The sequence below is a fragment of the Miniopterus natalensis genome, chromosome 9 (genome assembly GCF_054644295.1).
Source record: "Miniopterus natalensis isolate mMinNat1 chromosome 9, mMinNat1.hap1, whole genome shotgun sequence".
NCBI lineage: Eukaryota > Metazoa > Chordata > Mammalia > Chiroptera > Miniopteridae > Miniopterus > Miniopterus natalensis.
This window is the reverse complement of record NC_142089.1, coordinates 13,280,888-13,301,513: the sequence shown is the minus strand read 5'-3', so window position 1 is coordinate 13,301,513 and position 20,626 is coordinate 13,280,888. Positions and strand designations below refer to the sequence as shown.

Sequence of the window (20,626 nt, the reverse complement as noted above, 5' to 3'; positions counted from 1 at the left end):
TCTCTCTCTTCCTCTCCATTCCTCTCTCTGAAATCAATAAAAACATAAGAAAAAAAAAAAGCTTAGTTGAATTTATCATTAATATGTCAAGATATCAAACTATAAGATTTCTAGTTGTTTATACATAAGTAAATGTCAAATACATAAGACACAAGTGGCAATCTGGAATTTTCTGAATTTCCTACTTTCCTAGTCTAATAACAAATCACTAGATGGCGATCTACCCTCTCAGGATAACTACCTCTTTGGCCACCACTTGTTACTAGAAATGAGTAAAACATCACTACTTGCTTATAGCTAATCATATATAGCAAGGGTATGAGTAACACCACCTCTAGGGAAACCATTGACAAAATGGGTGCTCTCCCCTTTTTATACTAAAGAGCATAAGAAGGCTGAGCTCTCATACCTCCATGACATCTGCTTCCACAGCAGGAGTGCCTGTCATTCCTCCACTCTCCTAACACCCGGGCAGCAGCTGGAAAAGAGTGAAGAGCTTCCATCCCTACAAGGCAACTAATGGACTATCACAGGCATCCATCCACCTACAGGTTAAGATACTGTGGCCTTTAACCCCATCCCCAAAAGGTATGTGTAAACGTAGTATGCATTAATAGGAATACTAGTATGAAATAGGTAGATTAGATATTTTATATTGGATAATCTTTTGTTGGGTTAAATAAGCCTATAGTTAAAAATGTGTTTTTTAAAAAAAAATAAAAAAATATATATGTAAAACACTAAAAATGACAAATGAAATAAGAAAAACAGAAACAGCTGGGCCAGCATGGCCCAGTGGTTGAGCATCCTCCTATGATTCAGGAGATCGAGGTTCGATTCCCAGTCAGGGCATATGCCTGGGTTGCAGGCTCCATCCCCAGCAGGGGGCGTGCAGGAGGCAGCCAATCAATGACTCTTTCACCATTGATGTTTCTGTCTCTTCTTCTCCCTTCCTCTCTCTGGAATCAATAAAAACATATTTTTAAAAAAGAAAAACAAAACAATAAAAAAGAAAACAACAAACAAACAAAAACTAAAAATATAAATTTTTTTTACAGGCTACCTCTGGTCTGTTCCGTTTCTAATGTTAAAGCTGTCAAGTGGATGTGAAACAATTCACTGTACGCCTTAGACACTCTGTAGCTTTGACACCTAGGAGTTATCATTTTTTCCTAGAGGCTGACTATTCATTTCCCCTGAATATTTAAAAGACTTTCAAAGGTAGAATTTACGTCAAGCCTTTGCACACTATTTCCCCACATATACCTGGGCAGTTCTTACTGCTTCACTCCAAGTTCCTCAAGAAGGTGAGTTTGCAAGCCACATTTTTAAAATGCAGATTCTTGGCCCCCACCCCCAGAATTCAGATCTCTGTAGAATGCAGGAATCTGCATTTTAAATAATTAGCCCCAGGAAATTCTGATAGGGAACCTCACTTTTGAAGCACTGTTTTGATTTTTCTCTAAGACCCCAAGGGCTGATTCTATGTCCAGAATCTTCTGCTTTAGATTTTGAGATAATTTATGTTCCTTTACTGGTTTCCCGTGGTAAATCTTTGCAGACCTCTACAATGAAAGGCCAATGTTTATCACATCCTCCAGAGGCTCCTTCTCCATACAGTCCACACCCAAGCCCCCAGCTTTCTCTTCTAAGAGTCAGATAAGCTACCAAAGTCCTGTCTCTCAAACCTCAGAGTTAAGAATGGGGGTCTTGCCCTCGAGCCCACAACCCAGTCATGTGCCCTGACACTGAATCCAGCCAGTAACCCCTCAGTGCATGGGACACCACCAACCAACTGAGCCCCATCAGCCAGAGCTGCTTCTTTGTTTCTTTCATTTTTAAAGATATCTCTGGGATGGTGGTTTTTTAAAATTGATTTCAGAGAGAGAAAGGGAGAGAGAGAGAGAGAGAGAGAGAGAAACATCGATCATCGATTTGTTGTTCCACTTCTTTACGCATTTATTGGTTAATTCTTTTTTTTAAATGCAAGGGTTTTTTTGTGTTTTTTAAAAGTCTGTGTGTGTTTTTTTAAATTGATTTTAGAGAGGAAAGGAGAGATATAGAGAGATAGAAACACCAGTGAGAGAGAGAGACATCAATCAGCTGCCTCCTGCATGCCCCCACTGGGGATTGAGCCTACAACCCAGGCATGTGCCCTGACAGGGAATCGAACCAGTCTGTTTCCCACCTGCTTCTCCCAAACGTGGGCAGACATTCAGAGTCTGGGACAGTAGTAGCTGCTGAACCACAGCAGTGTGCTTTGCCAGGAAAGTTTTTGTGCAGGGAATGGGTGTCCTGGGACAAAGGGCTACAGAGCTTAGACAATGCTGCTGCTGTGTGCCCCCAGCCAGTGGGCCTGAGACGATTCCTGGAGACATTTTTGTTGGGTTACTGCACACCCACAAATAGCTGCTTTCAAAAGCAAAAAGAACAAAACTTGACAATTAGAGGGTATTTAGAAAAGGCATTTTAAAACTAACAGACACACAGATGTGCCTGTTCCTTCTCGCAATAGACTAAATTGCTCTCCCAGCCTCCAGTCTCTCCCACACCAATCCATTCTGCACATTGTAGCAGGATTGCGCTCCTTAAAGCACAGGTTTCATTTTTTCACATCAATGCTCAGGTACCTTCAATGGCTCCCCATTGCCTTTAAAATAGCCAGCCATTGAAGATTCTTTATATGGGAGCCTCTCTTCTCTTCCCAGTCCATCTCCCACTGCTCCCTTGGACATCTGCTGTGCCGAATCCCTCTCCAACAGGGCTCTCTTTATCTCCCTTCCTCTGCTCTCGCTCTTCCCTGACTCACTTCTACCCAATCTTTACCACTCTTGGTTTAGATGTTATTTCTTCTGGGGGCCTTCTTTCTTACCCACCAATGCCTGGACTGAGTTACATAACACCCTGAACTTCCTATTTCAAAAATAATGGTCGTTTGTTTAATTGTTTGTCTTTCCTGCTACACAACAAATTCTATGAGATCAGGAAGAAGACAAAGATGTTTGTTCCCACCACTTCTACTCAAAATAGTACTGGAAGTTCTAGCCAGAATAATTAGGCAAACTGTAAAGGAGGAACTAAAATTATCCCAATTTATAGATGACGTCATGTAGAAACCCTAACGATTTTATAGGCCCTGATTGGGTAGCTCAGTTGGTTAGAGCATTGTCCTGATTCGCCAAGGTTGGGGGTTCGCTCTCTGGTCAGGGCACATACAAGAAGCAACCAATAAATGCATGAATCAGTGGAGCAACAGATCAGTGTTTCCCTCTCGCTTGCTCTCTCTCTCTCTTCTCCCCCTTCCTCTCTCTCTCAAAGCAATAGGTAAAAAAAAAAAGATTTTACAGAAAAAAACGTAGAGCTAATAAACAATTCAGCAAAGCCATAGGATGCAAAATCAATATGTAAAAATGACTAGCAATAAATGAATAGAAAATAAATAAATAAATAAAAAATAAATAAAACAAAAAAAGTATAACAACAACAAAAAAGAATGGCTAGCAATGAGCAAACTGAAAAGAAAATTAAGAAAACAATTCTATTTGTAATAGTTTCAAAAAAGAATAAAATATTAGGAATAAATTTAACAAAAAAGTGCAAGACTTGTACAATGAAAACTATAAAATTTCACTGAAAAATTTAAAAAAGATCAAAATAAATGGAAAGATATTCCATGCTCATGGATCAGAAGACTTAATATTATTAGGATGGCAACACTGCCAAAACAACCTACAGGTTCAACGCAATACCTCTCAAAATCTCAGCTGCTTTCCCCCCCTCCCCAAATTGACATGCTAATTCTAAAATTCATGTGGAGATGTAAGGGACCCAGAATAGCTAAAATATCTTGAAAAATAAAAATAAAAAAAAGATGTCGGATTGAAAAAAAAGCTGGAGAACTTATGCTTCCAGATTTTAAAACTTACTACATATCAAGACAGTATGGTATTGGCATAAGAACAGAAATATAGGTTAATGAAATAGAATTCAGAGTCCAGAAATAAGTCCTTATATTTATGGGCAATTAATTTTTGATAAGGGCACCAAGAAAATTCAGCTCCATTTGGCACTGTTAACTAAGGCTGCATTTACACATATGCCTGGCACACAGTAAGAGCTTAGTTAATGGTAAACATCACTATTGGTGATTTGGGTTCCACTCTAATGTCTCTTATACTCCCATGGGTCCCCAAACCTTGGCATCTCAGCACCTCTGGTGGCTAATAGCAGGCCTTCAAATGGTATTGATTTTGTAATATTTAATCAAGTTAACAAATTTCCAAACTTGCTGAACAGTCTGTTGATAGCAATCCACCTTTTCCATCATTCTTTTTTTTTTTTTCCCCATCATTCTTTCAAAGTGAGAATGCAGTACCTGAAAAGGCCCAGGCTTCCTCTTGGGACCCTATTTACATTGCCAGGAAAAGGAAGTTTTTAGAAAAGATCTTTGCTAGCTCTAAAATTAATTGAAATCAACTTAACAAATGTTTGATTTAAAAATTTTATTTTTAGACATTTTCCTTTAAGCATTTAATATCTTTTATTGATTCAGTGACCAAATAAGGCAGCATCTGCTCAGTTAGGAAAGGCACCTGTCAGAAACAAAATACACAAATGTATCGCAAGATCCCTGCCACAGGAGACCAGCTGGAGACTCCTTGACAGCAAGGACTGTGACTTAATATTTAGTAGCACCTCAACTTGCACATAGGAGCCCTTAAAGGACTTTTATCTGTTAAAACAAAACACTGAAATCCTTTTATTCCCCACCCCCCCTCGCCTCTGCCTCTCTACCTTCCCTTCTTTCCTCCATTTCCAAGCTTTCATTTAGCAAAAGAACATATACTAGAAGATAGCTCTTCTAGTAATTCCAGGCCCAGTCTACTGTGGGCAGAAGAGTCTGGTTTGGGGGCTGGGACATGCCAAAAACATTTTTTTTTAAAGCAGAGTAAGTTTAGAAAACATCTATTTGGAACTTAAGTCCTTAAAGAAATGGCTTTGCTCTGGTTCCACGCCTTGCTCCTTGGGCCAAAGTGGTGGGGGAAGGAAGCAGGAATCCTTAGAGCGTGGGTGGGTTTAGAAAGGGCTCCCCTTGCTACAATCATGGAAGCTCAGAGGAGGCTACCAACATGGCTTTGCCACTTTCGCTTTGGAAGCTAGACCCCTGACCTCCTCTCAGACCCACGGATAAGCCTGTCCTCTTATTTGGCCCACAGACAAATCCATGTTCTTTGAGTCGGGATGGTGGAGGAGAGTGTGATACAACAAAAAGATGGACTTTGGAGTCAAAGAGACCTGGGTTTGAGTCTTTGCAACTTACTAGCTCTGTGACTTTGGACAAGTACTTTTTCTCTTTGAGTCTGAGATTCTCATCTGCATATGGAAAAAGAATACACCCTCCCCCCCCCAAGGTTATTGGGAAAAACAAATCTTGTAAGATAAGTTATGTGAAAGCACCTTGCAACGTGCCTGGTACTTGGTGGATATTTACACACAGCACAGAAAAAATATGTTTGGGGAGGAAGAATTTGCCAGTTATTTTTCCAGACATATTCAAAGGAGCATTTTTCTAGTGGGATGACATAAGCCGTGTGACCCAGGGGTCGGTCCTCTTACCAACCTGATCCTCAATTTCCCCTCAAAATGGATTCTAACCCCAAGAGGGAGAGATTCCTAGAATTTGAAGTTAAATGTCAGCGTGTGTCTCTTTCTGTAACAGAATAAGGATTGATTACCTTGTTTCAAAGATGCCTTCAATTGTAAGATGCTCAATTGATTTAAAAAGCAGCCAGAGAGAAAACTACATTAATGAACCCATCAATTTTCAGACACATTCTGATTTCAGAATCATTAAAATGTAAAAAAAATATGTTTTGCAGTTGAAGAAATATCATAATAGCAATGCTGGCTCCCATTTATTAAGCATTTGCTGGTGCCAGGCAGTCAGAGCTGCTTTACAAAGACCATGACTTGCTATTGTAACCCAGTGAGGCAGATGTGATCATTCCCACTTCGAGGTCAGGAAACTAAACACAGAGAGGTCAAGTCACTTTTCCAAGGCCACACAATCAGGAAGTAGGGCTTGGAAGGCAGGTCTTAATTCCAAAACGCTTTCCCCCTCAGTAGATTATAGTCCGTGTTGAGGAGTCAAAGAGATCAGCTCTCTATAGAGAAATGAGTTGTGAATGAGGTACTTTGAGTGTGTCCTGAATCTTTGCAAGGTGACTAGGAAGGGCATAGGTAACAGAGTTGTAATCTCATCAGTGTCCAAATACGGGTCCTCGGAGAGGACGCGTTAACCAGAGACTGAGGACTGCTCAGAATGCAAATTGAGGGCAGCCAAGAAATGACACTGAGCCAGGGTTACTCTGCCAGAGGGGAAGGAGGGGCCCTGGCAGCTACCAGGCTGTTCCAGGCCCATGGGCACTACAACAAGCTTTTGTCCTAGAAGCCACCGTTTCTCAAGGCCACCCTATTCCTTCTAATCTGACTCTTTACTAATGAATTAGAAATCTTTGGAGAATTCATTTTTCTCCTCAACGTTTCTTAAAGGGGGAAAAATTTGCTGACCAATCAATCGTCCTGAGCTAGCTAGCAGTCATCTGGTGCTGGAATAAATTACCAATTAATGAGCTGGTTTTCTGGTTAGTTAGTCCAGTTAGTTCCCCTGAATATGGGATTGAATAGTTGGCTCTGCAAAGCTGTGGATATGGCCCTTACTCTGACATGACCCAGTTGTGACATTCTCGTGAGCACGCCCTGACCCCTGACCAGAAAACTCCTGGGCTGTCTGTCTGTCTAGCTATTGTGTTTGGGGGGAGGGAGCTATACCCACATCATTGGATTCCCAACATAGCTCTACCGCCTCAGATGACAAAAGAGTGTGCCACAGCTTTTTGGTAAGGTGGCAGCAGAGATATGGACACCGTGGGGATGGGGCGGGGCGGGGTAGTATAGGGCTAGGGGTTGCCTGAAGCATCAGGGATTGCATGAGATGCCCCTGTTGACGTGAAGGGAAGGAACTCGTAGTGAAGCTGCCAGAGGAGAAATGTGCTTCTTGGTCTTGACTGGAGAAGGCTCTTCAGACAGTGGCCAAGGTAGCACCAGGGTGGGGGTCACCGAGTCTCCACTTGGACATCAATGGGGCTGAAGGTCACAGTGGCAGGGTGTTGGCTGCTGCTGCTGCTGGGGCCCTGGGCAGGAGGGGAGGCTGGCGTGGGTCCCTTGGGCTCCAGCTCCCGCCTTGCTCTCATTTTCCTGCAATGAGAGAGGCACGCACGGTGAGTCTCCCCGCGTACACCCCAGGGAATGGGTTCTGCGCCTGCTGCTCAGGCCAAGAGAGTAATGTAGATCGTCATGAAATCATGGTGCTTAATTGCCAACCACAGTGTTCACAACCGAAAGGGACCTTAAATATCAGTCTGACCCTTTAATTTTTTGTCTAATTTAGATTAGATATTTTAACTCAACTTTTTCCTATTAATGAATGAGCATTCAAGACGAAACAAAGACATTCCATTCTCGGTAGCATGAGTTAAATTTGCAGCCTCCTTATGCTTGCTAAGTTTATTGCTAGAAATATTTAGTAACTTTTAACATAACTGACAAGAGAATATACTTAAAACGTATATGCTGTCTTTCATTTCATATGCTATAAAATTCAGTAATTAACAACCATTCATTCTAATGTCTGCAGGATATTTTGTCTTGTTGCCCTATCATAATTCTTTTCAAAAATTTCAAATCCTCAGAAAAGTTGCACAAGCAGTATAATTAATTTCCAAATACCCTTCACCAAACAATCCACTGGTTGTCAACTGTTTGCCACATTGGCTTTCTTTCTCTCCCCTCTCCCCATTTACACACACACACACACACACACACACACACACACACACACACACACACAGAATTGTTGTTTTTTAAATCACGAACCATTTGTGAGTTAGTTGCAGATATCATGCCACTTTACCCCTCAATAGTCCCAAGAACAAGGGCATTCTCCAGTGTAACCATAACACAATCATCACACTTCGAGACCCTTCCATTTGAAAGATGGTAAAATCGGCACTGAGAGGTTAAACGACTTGCCTGGTTGTGACAGACCAAACGTCATTGTAAGCAGGGGTGAGTGGAGTCTCCACCCACATTACAAGCTAGAAAAGGGGTTTAGAGCTCCAGCGACGATGGGGAGGAATGAAGGGTAACACGGGGGGTTGATGCCACTTCCTGGTTTGGGACAGATTCAAATTGTAACACCCCAAAGATTTAAAAAAATAGCTTATTTAATGTTATTGTTATTATTGTTGTTGATATTATATTATTATTATTATTATTACATGTAGTGATGGAAGTACTTTCTTTGAATTAGATGGACTGGGTTTGAGTCCCAACTCTGGCAATTAGGATTGAGTGACCCTGGGCATGTTATTTAATCTTCCTGTGCCTGTTTTATGTCTAAAACATTGGAGATAACAGTAGTACCCACCTTGGAGGTTGTGGTGAGGTATAAATGAGTTAATACATACAAGGAGCTTACAACCGTGCCTGGCACATAGTAAGAAATGAATCTATGTCATCTACCATTAGAAATAATATTAATTTTATTATGAAAACAATGCATGTTTACTACTCCTAAGGAAGCATGGACCCTTGCTCTGCAAAAACCAACAGCCAGCTACCTAGCAATCCCATACAGACACACTGCTTGTTAACCCCCTGCTGTGTCTCCTTCCGACCCTCCTTGGGGTGAGTGTGTGTAACCCAGGTGTCTGATTATACTGTACACACTGTTTCTTAAACTTTGACAATATTGTAAATAGCTTTCCTTACCAATAAATACACTTTTATAATATCTTTTTAAAAATGACTTCCAGGTCTTCCATGATGTGGTGGTATTTACAGTCTTTTAATTTTTCTTTCTTTCCTGAAAAGGACAGCCTTCTAGCAAAGTTGTGACTAGAGGTGATAAAACAAAATTTGTGCTTCATGCAGTTGAGTCATATTATTTTATTTCCTCTTATCTGGTCCTAGAAAGTAGAGTCACATGTACGTGCATTCCAGTATTTGTCACCCCAAATGTCCACGGTTCACTGAATAGAACCTAGTAGAGGACTCCCCAGGAGAGAATTGAAACATTCCTCCATTACCTGTATATATGTACAGGTGTTCGCTACAGCGCTCAAGGCCTTCATCATTGTCATTATCATATTATATTTAAAAAATATTTCTCCAAGTACAAAAATATCTGGTCACTAAGAAGTTTCTATAGTAGAACAGATATCAAAGGGCTAGAGCATTTGATGATGGACGCATGGATACTGCTGGGCATATGATGGGCATCCACCAGTGTTAGCTCCCACTCATTCTGGCATCACTGAAGGGCCCAGACAGTTCCAAAGGCGGGGACATCCCATACCTGTTGTACAGCTTCAGCAAGATCAGAACCACGGCGAAGATGATGATGACAACCACCACGATGGCAGCAACGATGGCTCCAGAGCCTACAAGGGGGAGAGGAGTGGAGATGACAGATGTGCAAACTGAATGCAGAGGAGCATTCGGAGACTGGGAAGGGGACCCCCTCGGTGGCACCTGATATCATCCCACTGGATCAAGGGGAAGAAGAGAGAATGCTGCAACTCACTGCTGACCCCAGGACAGTTACGCCACCTGCCAAAATGCTGCCTTAGGCCAAGTCCTGCTCTTACCAGCCATTACACAGCTTCAAACTGCTTTTGTGAAACAGGCAAGCAAAATACTGTTCCCTCTTTTTTTTAAAAAAAACTATTATTCATTTTTTAAAATTTTATTTTTGTTTTAATTTTGTATTGACTTTATTGGGGTGACATTGGTTAATAAAAGTATGTAGGTCTCAGGTGTACAATTCTATAAAACATCATCTGCATATTGTATTGTGTGTTCACCACCCCAAGTCAAGTCCCTTCCCTCTTTTTGATAATATGAAAGTAATACATAATTTTTGTAGATAATTTTGAAAATATCAATACAAACAAACAACAACAACAAAAAAAGGGAGAGAGAGGATAGAGGTCTCCTTGCCCCAAGAATCACTGATTGTCTACACATGTATACATTCACATTAAGCCAGCTTCCTGCCAGCACCAGAGCCTGGACCTGTTTATTACTGGGGGATACTCCACATGTCAGGAGGCCTGTTCCATTCCCAGAAATATATACCAAGTCAACAGAAATGATGGAAATGGACCCAAATCTTCCCATAATACAACCAACTGGTTTTCTGAAGAGTGACCCTTAAATTTTTCCTCCTGGGGACCCCTTTTTTCTGGCAAATGTGTCCCCTGGGCTAACTCTCCCCACCTACATTCGTTTTCTCCTGTGTGAACTGATGGGATGATTTTGCCTTGCAAAATTAGTATGAAAGTAGCTACACTTTAAGGTGACTTATTTAGGGACATCTTACAAAAGATTCAAATTTCCATTGCCCTCTAGACCCCAAAACTCCTTAATGAAAATAATAGTAGTAATAATAATAATAACCATTAGGTACTTAGTATACATGGAGCTATTCTAAGCTCTTTACATGGATTCTCTCTCTCAGCCCTCACACCTACCTGCCCCTGCATGGTAGCTTCATTACTATCCCATCTTATAGAGGAAGAAACAGGCAGAGCAGTGAAGTCACATGCTCAAGGTCACCCAGTTGGCAAGCAGTAGAACTGAGATCCAGATCTAGGCAGTCTATCTCCAGGGCCCACGCTTTTGACCTCTGCCCCAGTTGCTGATCACGACACTTGTCCCGCCATCCCTCCGCTGACTGCCAAGCCAAGTTGACCTTACCCTTGTATAGAAAGTCTTCTTCTCTGGTGGTCACGTTCAATGAGAAGAAGGTGGTACCCCCCAAAGGGGTGGCTGCGGTCATCTCGATCCTGGTGAGAATGAAGATGAAATTTTGTTTCAAATCAGAGTAAATAACTCTTGTGTGATGCTTCTTTTGGTCTTTGTCTGGATGACTGGGGAATATTCAAGCCTTCAGTTTCTCTTAGCAGCAAATACAGGGCCCTTTACCATATACAGTGGGGAATTAAACACAATGTCTGACATTTGTAAAGAACTTCATTTTTCAAAGCAGTTTATATTCACTCAACAGTATTTATTAAGCTTCTCCTGAAGAGGTTTCACACAGAATGTCTAAATTGATCTTCTAGAAACTGTGTGAGGGAGGTGATTATTATTGCCATTCCACTGATGAAACCGAAGCTGCCCCAGGCTTTCCCCTCCCCAGGCCCCCACGCTGGGCCTCTCCCAAGAGCCCCCACCTTTGGGCTGCATCTCTTCCAGCCCCTCCCAGCTCCTGATGGAAACACCCCTCCTTTGGGGTCAGGTCATCTGTACCCAGGCTGGGGGCTCCGCAGCCTCAGAATGACCCTCTGTGGCCAGGCCCTGTTGATCTATATGATGGACTCTGCCCTCACTTTCTCTGCTCTCCTCTGGCTCTAGGGCCCTCCTAAAACCTCCCAGTTCTTGCCTGTCCCCTCCTCCTAAAGACCAGATCCTCGAGACTCCCAGTGAGGAGTCCTGCGTGGCTCTCCTCCTGACCTCCCCGCTGGCCTGGCTGACTGCGCTTCCCGTCTCTGGACAGCCCTAAACAGGCCCAGGTGGGCCATGCCCCACTGCCCGCTCCCCCCCCACAGGATCACATTCTTCAAGACTCAGCTCCGTCACCCGCAGAAAGACTCCTGCCGGGCAGGGTTAGCCGTCCTGTCCTCTACCCTCCCACAGCAGCTCTCAGGGGGAACACGCCGCAGCACGCGTCTCACTGGCCGTGGCTGGCAGTTAATGTTCCATGCTCACTGTCAGGTCTTGAGGGTAGAGCCTGTTTCTGGTTCTTTTTCATAGCCTTCTACCTCCCCCAGGTAAAGTGTCTGGATCCTCCCACCTTTGCCAGTGGAAGTACTTAAGGGAGGAACTGAACTTCTCCCAGCTTGGTTTGCTCATCTGTAAAACGAGGTAGCTTTTCCCAAGGGAGCTGAGGGTTAGAGGTTAAGTGTGAAAAGCGCTTCTTAGTGTTACAGTGGATATTAGGAAAGACTTACTGAACTAAATTAGACACCCGTGGATCTGGAGCTCAAAACAAGAAAAAATTATTTCTATAAACGTAAGTGTGGGCCAATATGAGAACATGAGATGAAAGTCTCCCCCGGAACCCTTAACCCTACTTCCAATTAGAGGTGCCTGCCCCCCCCCACTGTTCCCCATCCCATCACATACAGTTTTAATATGCATCTGCCTAAACCCTCTGCTTCTATCCCCACCAATATCAAGCTGAGAAGATTCTCCAGTAATGCTTTCTTACAATTCCTTTTAAAGGCAGAAAAGAGGCAAATAGATGGCCACTGATCAAGGGTCACTTAGTAAGGGAGACGTGGCATAATCACTGGATAAGCTAAATGCTGCCTGTGGACACATCCACTGTTAAACCCGCATGCACAAAAATGACAGAAGCCACCATCCAAGGGCCTGCCGTGTGGCAAGACCTTGTACCAGGTATTCTGCTTTTTAATACATGCTTTGATTTAATTAGCAAATGTATGTAAAATAGGTTTTCCTCTCCCCTTGTTTCAGATGAGGACCCCAAGACTTGGGGATATAAAACTAACTGTCCATGCTCATACAGCCTGGACGCTGGCCCTGCAAACTTCAAAGTCTGTGTCCTTCCCACTGTGCCACCCTGCCCGGGACACATCTAGGGGGTGCAGGACAAGTCACTACAGAAACATGCACACACACACACACACACACACACACACACACACACACACTGACCAGTAATGCAGCCTCTAAGGCCACCAGGACACGGGCTCCTCTGCAGGATGACCTCCTAGGTAACCTCCCAAGTTGCAGGTGCAATTTTTTCGGATGGACCCAGCTACTCTTCTTTCTGAGAGAACAGTGAGCAATCTCAGAGCATATCCCGCCTCTTCTCGGGACCGAAGGCTCTCAATTACATCTCTGTTCCTGCCATATCACAGAAGGCGGGAGAGAGGGTGGTGGAACATCGATGGCCAAGAATGTGGGTGTCTTGTTAACCAAGTGAGGTCCAGTAGAAGGATTTCAGTATCAAACATGCCTATGACCAGAGTCCATGGCTATAGAAAAGGGGGGAGTGTACAGGCTGGGTGATGCTGGTTTTCGCTGAGGTTAATTTAATAATAATAATACAATTATGTGCTAGGCACTGCACTCAGTGGTTTATGTGGAAGGTCTCATTTAATTCTCATACCTGTCTGGGAAGGAGGGTACAATCTCTGTGCTCACTGTACAGATGAGGAAACTGAGGTTCAGAGCGGAGTGAAATCAACATAAGCTCACAAAGCTAATGTGTAGCCGTGCTGGGGTTCAAGCTGGGTCTGTCTGACTCCACAGCCCCTTCTCCATGAGTCCTCCCAGTGAATGCACAAGGTGCAAATGGCCCAGCTCCCAGGGCTCAAGTCAACGTCAGGCTCTGATGGGAAAACACACGCAGGCTCGGGCGCAGCAGAGATCGCCAGGGCCCTGGCCCCAGACCCCTGACCCCGACGGGTCCTACCTTACTGGTCCCTGACCTGGGTAACACTCGGGACCTCTGTCTTCAGCAGAGCCTTTATCACATTTACAGAATCAACAAGGAACGGTTGTTTCTTGGGTTGTTTACAAATGGCCTTGTGTGGAGGTCAGTTTGGGAAGTGATGGAGGATCATGACCATTTACTCACTGAGCCACCTCTCTCTGTTCCTTAGTCAAGTGCAAGAGCCAAATCTGGAAGGTGATGTTGCCAGACCCACCTGTCCAAAATATCTCCCCCGCTGCTCTGCCCCAGTGGCACCCTCCTTCCCTCTGTCTTGGCCTAAAAGTTTCTTGCTGGATAACATAAAGGCGGTCCCAGTCCCAGCCGACCCCTACTCAAATGGCTAAGGAACTCAGAGTAGGTAACCCAAGAATAACCTCAACCCACCAAAACATTGGGATTGATTTCTCCCAGTCACCTGAGAGATGGGAGGCTCAGCATCACTTGGTCTCTTCCGCAGACAAGAACCTCACTATTCCCAAGCAGCCCCTTGAGTTGTTGGGAGGTTTTAATGATCAGAAAATTGGCCTTCATGTTAGAACCAAAATTTCTCTTCTTGTGATTTTCGCCTATTGGTCCTAATTCTCTTCCCACAAAGGTAACCTGCTAGCTCTTACACATGACAACTTCAGGTTAAAAGCACTTCTATGCCCAAAAGGTTAACCTCAAACTTCCATTGCATAGAGAAGTTAAGGTAGCTGATATCAGCACTTCAAATTTACCTCCCACCAATAGGTGGCGATAGCAGTTGGCTATAGCATGTCCCTTTGTACTCAACCTACAAATGACCTGTAATCGTCCTGTGATCCTAACCTGTTTCTAAGTAGAAGAGCTCTCTGCCCTTGAAAACAGCAATTGTATGTCCTCTGAAGAATTTCTTCTCAGGGATAGTCTCAGATCCTTTAAACAATCTTTGGGGTTCCTCAGTTTTCTGTGTGCCTCCTTTAAATGTTTACCTTAAATACAGCACCATAAACCTAACACATGACTCCAGAGGGGTCCTGAAGTGTCCAAAATGACATTCTTCTTGATATTATCAGCCCCAAGTCTGACTTTGGTCAACTTTCTTCACCTCTTGGGTTTTCTGATCTGTAAACCAGCAATAATAAACCCCAGAGGGTTGTTGTGAGAATTAAATCAGATAAAACGTGTAATATATTTAGCACAGTGGCTGTGCTCAAAACCTGTTGGTATTACACTGGATTAATGGAAACAAATAGCTCATTAGCTTTACAGGTGGCCGTGTACACCTCTCATACACACCCTGTTGGCGTGCCCCCAAACTTTTTCCACACTTTTCCTTATGCTGGCTTATGGGTAATCAAAGCCCTAAGATTGGTAATAAAAGGGCTTTCTAAACTGCAAAACGCTATAGAAATAAAAGGCAATAGCAGCTGTCTTATGAATGGTGATGATATTAGATGAGCGCCTATTCCGTAACTAGATCTCCATTATGTTCTTGTGCAAGTATCTTTTTGAACTTCAGTACAGGACTTTGCATCGATTCGTGTTAGCCTTGACTTTGTGGAGGGATTCATCAGAACTTTCTCCTTCATCTCCACTGAGGGCAGAGACAAAGGAAATAGTGACACCTCCCCCAGAAAGACAAAAGTCCTGATGCAACCAGTAGAGCCCGAGGGCTGCAGAACAAGCCACAGGTTCTTGAGGTGAGATCAGGAGACCAGGGTTACCTTTCCCACTCATTTTGCATGCGACTTTGGAAAGTTCTCTCCCCTCTCTGGACCTTGGTTTTCTCACCTGGAAAATGGCCCCGTTTGAAGATGATCTCTAAGAACCTTGCCAATCTGTGGTTCAACTGCATGCAACAGCCATTCATAGCTTAAGAACCAGCGTCTTACAAAAGCTCATCTTTTTTTGTAGATGTTGACTCAGGGGTGTTAGGAGAGGGAAGTCAGGGTGTGCAGTTCACACCAGAGAGCAGGGGTGCTTCCTGGAAGGCAGCTAAGACTGGAACAAAAGAGGAGAACTCCACACAGGGCTTTGAGGCGGCCGCAGCAGTGCACATGGGACGAACCTCCACCCTGTCGGCCACATAGTAACCCAAGTCTGCCTGAATCCTGAATGGCCACCTCCTACACTCTCCATTCCTGTTGGGTTCCACATCATCTCCCCCACTCCATCTGCCCTGCCTGTGTGTGGCTCTGTCCCATTGTGTGTCACAGCTCCCCAAGGTGGGATCTGAACTTGGGGCCATCCACAATTACATACCAAATGCAAGTTCCTTGTGGGTGATTCCCAGAAATTAGGAAGCACATTTCCAAATTCTGGCTTGAATATCCTTTGTTTCTGATTTTTGTGTGACCACATTGTAAAGAAAGGTACCTCAGGGAGCTCCCAGCCCAAGATGTGCAAATCTGAGTTCCACAAACTAACATTTATAAAAAGAAATCCCAGATGAAAGTGGTCACGAGGAAGATTTTTGCCTAGTGCCAAAAGGGTGGCACAAACAGTGCCAGGAGTCAGTGGGAGGACGAGACTTGTGGGCGTTGTGGTTGAGTCTGACCAAGAGCTGGAATGTGACCTGTGGCTTCCATTTGCCCCTCGGTCTTTGGGCACAAGCCAAGGACCCAGCTCCTCAAACTACACCTGAGCTCCTGCATAAATCTCCAGGTATCTCACTGTCCCCAAGGAGAAAAAAAAAGGCACTAGGTTAAAGAATGTATGACCCTAAGTAAATATGTCAGAAGAAAATAATTCCACCTTGACATTCTAGTCAGGAAGGGGAGGGAGCTAACATTTAAGGAGACACTGACACAATGCTAGGCACTAGTTCCCACGTGTTTTCTCATGTAATCACTACATCAAGGACGGTCTTTTTATCTCCACTTTGCTGACAGGGAATGGGGCTCAGAGAGGTTGAGTGACTCGCTCAAAGTCTTACAGTGAGTGGAGGAGCCGAGTCTCAAACTCAGATCTTCTACCTCCAAAGTGTCCTTGGCTGCCAAGCCTCCCAGGAGGTAAGCAATAGTCCTGGGACACTCCAAGGGTCAGTGGCCCTGCTGGGCCAGGATTCTGCTCACTATTCTTTCCACCTGTTTAATATTTAGAGCCCAAGAGGTTCAGCAAACCTTGAGGTGGCAGGGTTCCTCATGCACGGCGCTGTTGACACGTGGGCAGATAATTCTGTTTCTGGGGCCTGACCTGTGCATGGCAGGATGTTTAGCTGCATCCCTGGCCTCTACCCACTAGGTGCCAGTAGCACCCCCTAGTTGTGACAAAAATGTCTTGACATTTCCCAATGTCTTCTGGGAGGCAAATTGCTTCTGGTTGAGAAGTACTGGAACAGAGCTATAGGCCTGTCTCTTGATAATTTCCACCCAAGAATAATTTTCTACCCAAGAAAATCTTGACTGTCCAGTCTCTACTTACGTCTGTGGATAGACAACCAGTAATGACAGCGATGATGACAACCACGAACACAACAGCTACGATTTATCGAGTTCTTACTACCCACCAGTTACCATGCTAAGGACTTTGTATGTATTTTCTCACATGTATTATCTCTATTTCCAGATGAAGGCACTGAGACTCAGAGAGGTTAGGGAACTCACCCAAAGTTTCAGTGCTAATGCACAGCAGAGCTAGGCTGTTGTAACTAATTACCACAAAGCTAGTGGCTTCAAACAACACAGATTAATTTTCTTATTGTTCTAGAAGTCAGAAGTCTAAAATCAGTCTCAGGGGGCTAAACCCAAGGTGCTGGGAGGGCAGTTTTCCCTTTGGCTCTGGGGGAGGCTAACCAGCCAGAGAGAACAGAAGTATAGATACTGATTGACTAGAAGATCCTCCAATGAAATTACCAGGTTCCTTCCAATTAGCCAATGGGGAGGCTGCTAGTTGATAAGCCCGCCCCCAACTCCCAGAGCTTCCCATGAACTTTTTTTTTTTTTTTTCCAACGAGCTTTTTAGTGTCTTAAATAGGAACAGACAGGGAAGGGTCAGCAGGCCTTTGGGGATAAACACCTCAGATATAAAGAGATAGCTAACAGGACAAACGAGCAGAGCCATTTAAAGCAAACAGAGGTAATACAAAGAACAGAAGAAAACTTCATCGTCCTCAGAGAGATAGGATCTTACATCTTTAAAACAAGAACAGGATGCTGTAAGAAAAGAACATTCCGAGGACTAGAAAGGGTGCTAGGAAATTAAAAATTGACAAAAGGAATAAAAATTTCAAAAGAAGGGTTGGAAGAGAGTTGAGAAAATGTCTCATAAAGCAGAACAAAAAAGATACAGAAAGAGAAAGTAAGTGAAACGTTACTCCAGGAGGTCCAGCATCCTAATAAGAATTCCAGAAGTGATGAAGCAGAGAAAATCGAGGGCAGGAAATTATCAAACAAAAAGTAATAATACCTGGAAATCTCCCCGAAATGAAGGATATGAATTTTCAGAATGAGAGGATCCTCTGAGTCCCCAAAACAATGAGGAAAAAAGACCCACAATAGGACGCATCATCGTGACCTTTCAGGACGCAGAGCATAAAAAGAATACTCTACACATGTCCATAGATTTTTTTTTAAAAACTTTTAAAAAATTGATTTGAGAGACAGAGAGAACCATTGATTTGTTGCACTTATTTATGCACTCATTGGTTGCTTCTTGTATGTGCCCTCACCGGGAATCAAAGCCGCAACCTTGGCAAACTTGGCACATCGGGATGATGCTCTAACCAACTGGGCTCCTTGGCCAGGGTGATTTCTTTTCAGGGTCAAGTACAAAGGATCAACAATCAGCTGAAATCAAAATGGCCTGGATTTCACAGCAGCAGCACTAGAAGCTCTGTCTGACACAACCCTACAGAATTCTGTGGGAAACTAATTTCCAGCCTACACGTGTACAGCAAGCCAAGCTAAATATTGAATGCAAGGGCATAAGAACGATATTTTGGGGCATGCAAGGATCAAAAAATAAAAATTAAAAAATTAAAACTCCACCCCCTGCACCTTTGCCAGGGAAGCTCCTAGAGGACAGGCCCCACTAAACTGGAGGAGTAAACTCAGCATGAGCTTGAGCATGAGAGGGGCTCGGGATCCAGGGACCAGGGGGTGCCCAGGGCCTTCGCCCTGCAGCAACCTGGGGGGTGACAAATCCCGCTGGCGGGGAGGAAGCAGGTGCAGGGGGTTCCACCAGCCAAGAAAAATGAAACTGGTAAATTTTCTGATGTTTTGTCCAGACTGAAAGGTGGTCTACTTTCCTGCTGGAGTGTTTGGGGCATGAATTTGTGATAGAAACCTAAGCTCTTCCAAAAGGTGTAATGAACCAACCCCCCCATTTCTCGTTCACCACTCCCCATGCCCTCTGTGGTGGCCCTAGAAAACTCCCTGTCTGAAAACTATGGATCCCAATGCCCTCTCCTTATAAATGGGGAAACTGAGGGCCAGCAAGGCCACCCAGGGGCACACAAGGGAGAAGAAGGTTCATTTGGTGAGTTTTGGAGATTCTGATTCATTCAAAACAAGGGCAGTAACAATACAATTGCAAGAACCAAACCACCCCTGAAGGAACCCTGGCTGGTGAGTGAGATCCCACCTGGCCCTGTGCTACCCGCCTTAGCTTTGTTTCCAATTATCCTGCTATAGTGACTGCACTAAATTTCTCAAAAGAACAGACTTAGTTACCTCTAAGGTCCTGAGTTACAGCTAATTACCTACGAAAGCAAGAGCATGTAGATGTAACTGAGTTCTGTACAGCATGGATAAGTCAACTGTAAACTTCTGGGGGAAAATTGGGGTGGGAGTGCAGGGAAAAAAACAAACATAAATGAGTGCCAGCACTCTCCTGGGAACCAGGGGCCCTGACCCCCAGTGCTCTTGGGATGGTCCTTATTATTATTTTTAAGAATCACCGCCAATTCCTCTTACAAACCCCAATAATCTGACTTTGTCCCTAACGCTGACCTTTCAGTGGCCTCGCTTTTGATTCTTTGCCTTCCTGTCTGCGTTTTCCAAGGGCCTGGCTAACCTCAACGTGTTTTCAATTAACAAGTGGAGGAGGCAAACTCTGAGAAACCTACTACTCTATAATCTTAACACATGACAGCCTTTTTTTGAGTTTCAATGTCCTGGTCTATGAAGCTCATCTCCTTGCTTATTTAACAGGGTCACCACCAAAACCCCAACAGAGAGGCCTGATGTAGGGGGCAAGAACCTGGGCTGGAAGTTAGGAATCCTGGGTTTGAGTCTTACCTCTGCTACTTACTTGCTGTGTCACCTTGGGCAGGTCACTTCTGTTTGGACTTCAGTTTGCTCTCCTGCAAAAATGCACAGCTGGGGCCCAGGGACCTCCTTCTCATGCTCCTTCCATCTTGTGACTCTCCCAGCCTCCTGGTTTGGTTCAGGACGTGGCCCCTCACCCTCCCCAAGGCTTGCCTGCCTCCCACACCCTCCATTCCAGAAGGAACACCCTTCCCCTTTCCTGCCCGAGCTCGGGCCTGGCAAGCGCTGGGCTGCAGAGAGGACAGGAGGTGGGGAAACTATCCCAGCAGTTCAAGCCTCCGTGGTGAGCGCTGGCCTGTGGCCAGTCACAACAGGCCCGGAGATACAGAGGGGCATTTGTCTGGGGGACCCAGGTTCCATTGAAACCTTCACTGTCGCGTTGGCCCGCTGCCTCTTTTCTCCCCTCCCTCTCAGGCCGCGGTACCAGCCCCGGCTTTGTTTTGAAGTGGTCTGCGGGTGTTGCACAGACCTGAGCGGCCCCTCGACGGGCTGGGAAACCGGACAAAAGGGGGTAGGTGGCAGCGGTGAGGGTGGCCACCGTGAGGGTGGAGGGTGGGGACAGTGGCGGGGGGCAGGAAAGGCTTTGGGCAGAGCAGTGGGGCAGTGGAGAAGGTTCAGGGGCAGGGGGCTAGTTCCCGCTCCCTCCCTGATTAGCCAGCCGGTCCAGGGTTTGGAGTCAGATGAACCTGGGTTCAAATCACACACCTGTCACCTCTAAACTCCCCACTGAGGGCAGCTCATTCACCCTCCACGAACCTCATCCTCGCCTGAGGAAAAAAGAGGTAGGTGTGAGGCTGGCTAA

At 44.6% G+C, this 20,626-nt stretch overlaps 1 protein-coding gene across 2 annotated transcripts; it reads right to left on the bottom strand.

Moving 5' to 3' along the window:
• Nucleotides 1-4,487: 4,487 nt before the first annotated feature.
• NCMAP (non-compact myelin associated protein) lies at nt 4,488-19,880 on the bottom strand. Of its 2 annotated transcripts, none has more exons than XM_016216253.2 (4): nt 19,795-19,880; nt 10,822-10,910; nt 9,419-9,503; nt 4,488-7,257 (listed from the first exon to the last, which is right to left on the bottom strand). In XM_016216253.2, the coding sequence occupies exons 2-4, from the start codon at nt 10,901-10,903 to the stop codon at nt 7,116-7,118; spliced, it is 309 nt and encodes a 102-aa protein (XP_016071739.2). In that variant the 5' UTR covers nt 10,904-10,910; nt 19,795-19,880; the 3' UTR covers nt 4,488-7,115. The 2 variants fall into 2 exon arrangements, with proteins under 2 accessions (XP_016071739.2, XP_016071747.2); XM_016216261.2 differs by having other exon boundaries at nt 19,808-19,877.
• Nucleotides 19,881-20,626: the final 746 nt, after the last annotated feature.

Excerpts from the sequence above, each read along its gene's own strand:
- NCMAP (XM_016216253.2), bottom strand. The coding sequence starts at position 10,903 with ATGACCGCAGCCACCCCTTTGGGGGGTACCACCTTCTTCTCATTGAAC. Across the intron at positions 9,504-10,821 it reads AGAAGACTTTCTATACAAGG|GCTCTGGAGCCATCGTTGCT; the intron begins GTAAGGTCAACT and ends TCCCCCTTGTAG. Across the intron at positions 7,258-9,418 it reads TTGCTGAAGCTGTACAACAG|GAAAATGAGAGCAAGGCGGG; the intron begins GTATGGGATGTC and ends CTCTCATTGCAG.